This window comes from Zalophus californianus, chromosome 9 (genome assembly GCF_009762305.2).
Source record: "Zalophus californianus isolate mZalCal1 chromosome 9, mZalCal1.pri.v2, whole genome shotgun sequence".
NCBI classification, from domain to species: Eukaryota; Metazoa; Chordata; class Mammalia; order Carnivora; family Otariidae; genus Zalophus; species Zalophus californianus.
This window is the reverse complement of record NC_045603.1, coordinates 114,704,652-114,710,651: the sequence shown is the minus strand read 5'-3', so window position 1 is coordinate 114,710,651 and position 6,000 is coordinate 114,704,652. Positions and strand designations below refer to the sequence as shown.

Sequence of the window (6,000 nt, the reverse complement as noted above, 5' to 3'; positions counted from 1 at the left end):
TGTTAGGAAAACATGGTCTAAAGATGAAACCAGACATGGCGGGGAGTGACGGCATCAAGATGGCAACACAGTGGTTCCCAACTGCTGTCCTCTTCACAAGAACAACTAGCAACTTTCCATAGGCAAGACACCATTTGAAAATCCCAGAACATGGGGGTAGGGCTGAAGGCCCCCCCCACCCCAGAACACAGAGACTAAAAATGGATTGAATTAGAAGGCCGAGAGGAGCCCTTATACTCTGATTACATCACCCCTCCCCAGGCCAGCACAGGGAGGCACTGAAAGGCACCCCCCTCCTTCCCATCCCCAGGGCCTATCGTTTCTCCAGTGGGGGAAAAAAGAGCCCAAGATGAACATCTAGTTCTCCCAGCGTTGTGAGACATGCTTCCTGGAGGGCCCACTTGGGTCTTGCCTCACAAGGCTCATAGGAGAAATCTATGAGGCTTGAACTCTGGGGATCAGATTGAGATGGAGGAGTTGGGGTAGGGTTTACAACAACTAGTGCTCAGATCTTGGCCAACAGCATTCTTCCTTGCAGGAGGAACCAAGTAGATATTGTAGCCAGTGGCTCTGCCCATCTGCAGAGCTGAGTTGGTGGCCCTGCCTGGCCAGGGAGCAGCTCAGGTTGATTACGTCCCCAGTAAATGAGCCATACACACCTTGGAGCCCATTCAATCCTTCAGTGTTGGCAGGAAAGCGAGCTCAAAGCCCTGCCTAATGCTGAATATAGCCTTCCGTCCTGCCAGAACAGGAAGCCTAACCAGAGTACCTGGGACAATGCATAGACAATCCTACAGACCCATATATAGTAGTAGCTGCACAGAGAGCCCAGCCAGTGGCTCTGCCGATCTCCAGAGCTAGCCAGTGGCCGGTTGGGTCAGGGAACTTGGTGGCAAGTTCTGCCTGATTCATGGACCCATCCGGCCAGTCATACCAGCCTTGGAGCCAGTTCTGTCACCACACCCAGGCAGGGAAGCAAATTCAAAGCCTGTCTACTGCAGAATATACCCCACAGTCCCGCCTAACCAGGAAGCCTAATCAGAGAACCGGAGAAGCTGTGGAGCCCATCCTACATGCTCTAACCCAGGAGCCAACTTAGCAAGTTGGAGATGAGAAGGATATGTGATTGGAGAGGGCTAGAAATTCACAAGTGAATTTTAAATTAAAAAAAAAACAAAACCTTTTGAGAAAAATTCTGTGCCCAGATGACTTCACTGGTGAATTCTACCAAACATTTAAGTAAGAAATTGTATCAACCATACATCATATATTTCAGAAACTAGAAGAGGACTATTTACCAGCTCATTCCCTGAGGGCAGCATAACCCTGTTATCAAAACCTGAGGAAGACATTATAAGAAAAGGGAACTGTAGACCAATATCCCTCATGATCATAGGAACAAATATCATTGACAAATATGACAAAACTAAGACACTAATATATGAAAACACTAATATGCCATGACCAAATGTGAGTCATCTTAGGAATGCAAGGTTGGTGTAAATACTAAAAAGTCATTCAGCATAAATTGCCACATTCTCAGATTAAAATAGAAAAAATAACATGCTAATCTTAATAGATGGACAAAAATTATTTGACAAAATCCAGTACTCATCCATGGTAAAACATCTTAGCAAACTAGGAGAAAGGAACTTCCCCCATCTGATAGAAACAACTATGAAATACCTCGAGGTAATCATCATTTTTAATGATGAAATTTTGAACATTTCCTCTAGAGTTGGGAACAAGGCAATGAGATCTGCCTTTAGTGTGTTTTCCCACAGTTTACTGGATGTTTTAAGCCACTGCAATGAGTCAAGTAAGAGATAAAGATTATATAAGAAGAAATAAAATGGCCTTTATGTGACCTTTACATAATTGCACAGATAAAACCTGCTAAAGAAACTACAAGTATCTACAAGAACTGATAAATGAACCTAATAAGGTTACACAATATAATTTAGGTATGTTGAAATCAATTGTATTTTTATGTAGTAGTAAAAACAAAATGGAAAAGGAATTCAAATTTATTTACAATGCCATAAAGATAAAAATACTTGGAAAGTAAATCAACCTGAACCTATAAGATATTCCTGAGGGAAATTAAGGAAGACGCAAATAAATGGAAAGGTAAACCATGTTCACAGATTAGAAGATTCCAAATGGCTAAGATACCTATTTTCCCCCAATTGATCTGTAATTCACTATAACCGAGTCATGAACCCGGAAGGCTTTCTGATAAATTGACAAGTGATTCTAAAATTAGTATCTAAATGGGAAGAACCAAGACTAGCCAAAATAATTTGGAAAAGAAAAATGCTGGGCCCATTATACAACCTAATTTCAAGATTTAATATAAAGGTTCAATAATCAAGGCACTGTGGTATTGGCTTTAGGATAGACAAACAGATCAATGCCCAGAAATAGAGCCACACATAAACTGTCAGCTGATTCTTTGACAGAGGTGCCAAATTAATCCTATGCTGAAAATGTAGTCTTTTTACTAATGATGCTGGAAAACTGAATGGGTAACTATTATGGAAAGATAATGAACTTCTATCCACACGTCTCAGCAAATACAGATCTATGGATCATAGACCTGAATGTAAAATTAGAATTATGAGCTCTGAGAAGAAATCATAGATGGATTTTTTTGTAATCTTGGAATAGGCAAACTCTTCTTAGAGAGGACACAGAAAACACTGACCATTTTTTTTATGATAAATAATAAATTGGATTTCAAAACTTTAAAAATTTCATTTTATCAAGATACACCGTTAAAAAAATGTATACAAAGCCCCCAGACTGGGAGAATAAATAAGAAGTTATACTTTTACATATTAATGATCTAGGAAGTAGAATGAAAATAATATTCCATTTATATTATAATGCATAAAATATTTGAATTTCAGGCAGAAACTTCTAACAATGAAACAAAAGGAAAAAATAATTGGAAAGTCATACCTTATGAATGATTGTATAGACCGTAATAAAGATGACAACACTTCCTAATTTAGTAAAGATATTTTAATGTAAGCCTAATTGATTTTTCCAGGATATTTTCAATAACAGTTTAAATGAGATTTCCAAGCCAAGGAAACATGCCTTTGTTTTTAGTTTATTGACTATTTCTAATAGTGCACTGTTATCAGATTGGAGTGTGACAATCAGGAATTTTATAATTGGTCTTTGATTTGTTGGTGGATATTCAAACAAACCTTCAAAAAAAAAAGGTTAAGAATACTGGAATAAAAATTAGGCCATGAGCAGCCCCAAATACCATAACAAGAAACATCATCTTAAAAAATGTCCTGAAGATGTATGCTTTAGCTGCAGATAAAACACACACCCCTATTACTGTTGAAAGTGCACTTTGTAACAGTGGGTAGCCTAGCCCATACACTGCCTCAATTGCTTTTCGGTTTACTGACGGCTTAGAGCTGGAAACAAATGCCTAAGAAATGTGTGCAGAAAAATCGAAAGAAAACCCTATGCAAATGACAAGATTAACCATGGATATGGAATCGAGACTGACATTCCAGAATGCCAGGAGACCCGTTACTCCCACAATCACAGAAGCAGTAGCAAAAGTTACCCACAAGGAACACAGTGGATGAGGAATTAACAATAAGGAAACAACGAACATAGCGGTTGATGCAACAATGACATTTCGAACAGTGTTTTCCAATACGGGGGTATACTGATCAAAATATACAAATGCCTGGTTATACACCATTAGGGGGATTTCGCACTTTTCAGCTCTGCTGCGTAACCGGGGTAACACCTTCTTCTCATTGGCTGAAGAAGAAACACCCACGGTCTGAATGAAGCCCCGGGAAGAAATAATTTCATGTGAGGATGAAATATTAGTATCAGACACAAAAAGTGGAAAACGTGTTAAAAAATTGGGCAAGCCGTTCATAAAAGTGTCCTTATCATTTACATCTTGCTTGCTGTTTTCCATATACTGCACATACTCTCGTAACCAAAACTCTGTGAGATTTTTATCTACATAGTCACTGTTTTCCAAATCTGCCAGACATAGTTCCAGTTTTTGCCTAGCATCTTTATCCCAGTAGTCAAGAGTTTCAGTAACAACAACCATAACCCTGGGACCATAATCCAAAAAATATTCTTCTTCTACATTAAAACATGGTGTGATGTAGGAATCGTCACTTGCCAAATTTCGAAGGTCTAAACCTTCCTGCACTTGGAAACACCCACAGATACTACTTATGATGTACAAAATGTATATAAGCACTACAAAAACTCTGGACTCAGTGCTTGTGAGAAAAGGGCCAAAACAGTCTCGAAAGAACAAATTCATCGGATGGATATCAGTTTCTTGTTCATCCGGGAGAGAATCACATGGGAGACAGCAGGACCTTTTCAGTGAGGAACATTTTTGGTCAGCAGTTTCTGGCTTTTTCAACCAGCATAGACAGACTCCTTCTCTTTTACCATCCAGAGCCATAAATGCTCCGAAACAGGTGATGTTATAGAAATAACAAAAGAGCAGGGTTGTTCCCGTATAGATGCAAAAGTATTGTATGGACCTGAAAGAGGTCATAATCCCTGTATAGAAGGCTAGGACGTTGGTGATGGTGGTGATTGTAATCGACACCGCCACTTTGGAATAGACACTGGACAGCCGCTGTTTTGTGTTATCCACGAGGCTAGTCTTCTGCCAGGCAGAAATCATTATGAACATATCGTCAACCGCAACACCTGTTAAAAGAGGGAAACAATCTTCATGCACATTAATACCCATTAAAAACTAAACACATAAACTCAAACCATCTTCTTTGTCCATCTCTTATAAGGGGTCTTATTTATCTTGCCCAATCTGTGCTTTGAAACTATTTTCCCAGTTGCTTTCTCTGGTTGCTTCTGAATCCACCACAGAATTCACCCCTTCCTCTGTAACAACTCTGTGCTTTGTACGTACTCCCGTTATTTGTACATAGCACAGGATGCTCTACTCCTAGTCTTTATGTAGGGTGTTTTAATGACAAGTCAGGAAACTGTTGTGGGTGTTAGTCGAAGTAGAATTAGCAGCGTATCTTTGATTCCACTGGATTACTTGAGAGACCATTTTCCCTCATAAACCATTTTTTAAATTTTTTATTGTTATGTTAATCACCATACATTACATCATTAGTTCTTTTTTTAAATTTTTTTATTGTTATGTTAATCACCATATATTACATCATTAGTTTTTGGTGCAGTGTTCCATGATTCATTGTTTGTGCATAACACCCAGTGCTCCACGCAGAATTTGCCCTCTTTAATACCCATCACCAGGCTAACCCATCCTCCCACCGTCCTCCCCTCTAGAACCCTCAGTTTGTTTTTCAGAGTCCATCGAATCTCATGGTTTGTTTCCCCCTCCGACTTACTCCCCTTCATTCTTCCCCTCCTGCTATCTTCTTCTTTTTCTTTTTTCTTAACATATGTTGCATTATTTGTTTCAGAAGTACAGATCTGTGATTCAACAGTCTTGCACAATTCACAGCGCTCACCATAGCACATACCCTCCCCAATGTCTATCACCCAGCCACCCCATCCCTCCCACCCCCTGCCACTCCAGCAACCCTCAGTTTGTTTCCTGAGATTAAGAATTTCTCATATCAGTGAGGTCATATGATACATGTCTTTCTCTGATTGACTTATTTCACTCAGCATAATACCCTCCAGTTCCATCCACGTCGTTGCAAATGGCAAGATCTCATTCCTTTTGATGGCTGCATAATATTCCATTGTGTATATATACCACCTCTTCTTTATCCATTCATCTCTCGATGGACATCTTGGCTCTTTCCACAGTTTGGCTATTGTGGACATTGCTGCTATAAACATTGGGGTGTACGTACCCCTTCAGATCCCTACATTTGTATCTTTGGGGTAAATACCCAGTAGTGCAATTGCTGGATCTTATGGTAGCTCTACTTTCAACTGTTTGAGGAACCTCCATACTGTTTTCCAGAGTGGTTGCACCAG

The 6,000-nt window shown here is 39.6% G+C and overlaps 1 protein-coding gene across 1 annotated transcript in view; it reads right to left on the bottom strand.

Annotated features, from left to right (window-relative positions):
- Positions 1-2,778: 2,778 nt before the first annotated feature.
- The window catches only part of PTCHD3 (patched domain containing 3), a 69,835-nt gene continuing 66,613 nt past the window's right edge, over positions 2,779-6,000 (bottom strand). The window contains 1 exon segment of the mRNA XM_035729336.1: positions 2,779-4,728. Coding sequence (XP_035585229.1) covers positions 3,455-4,728 — 1,274 coding nt within the window. The 3' untranslated portion in view covers positions 2,779-3,454.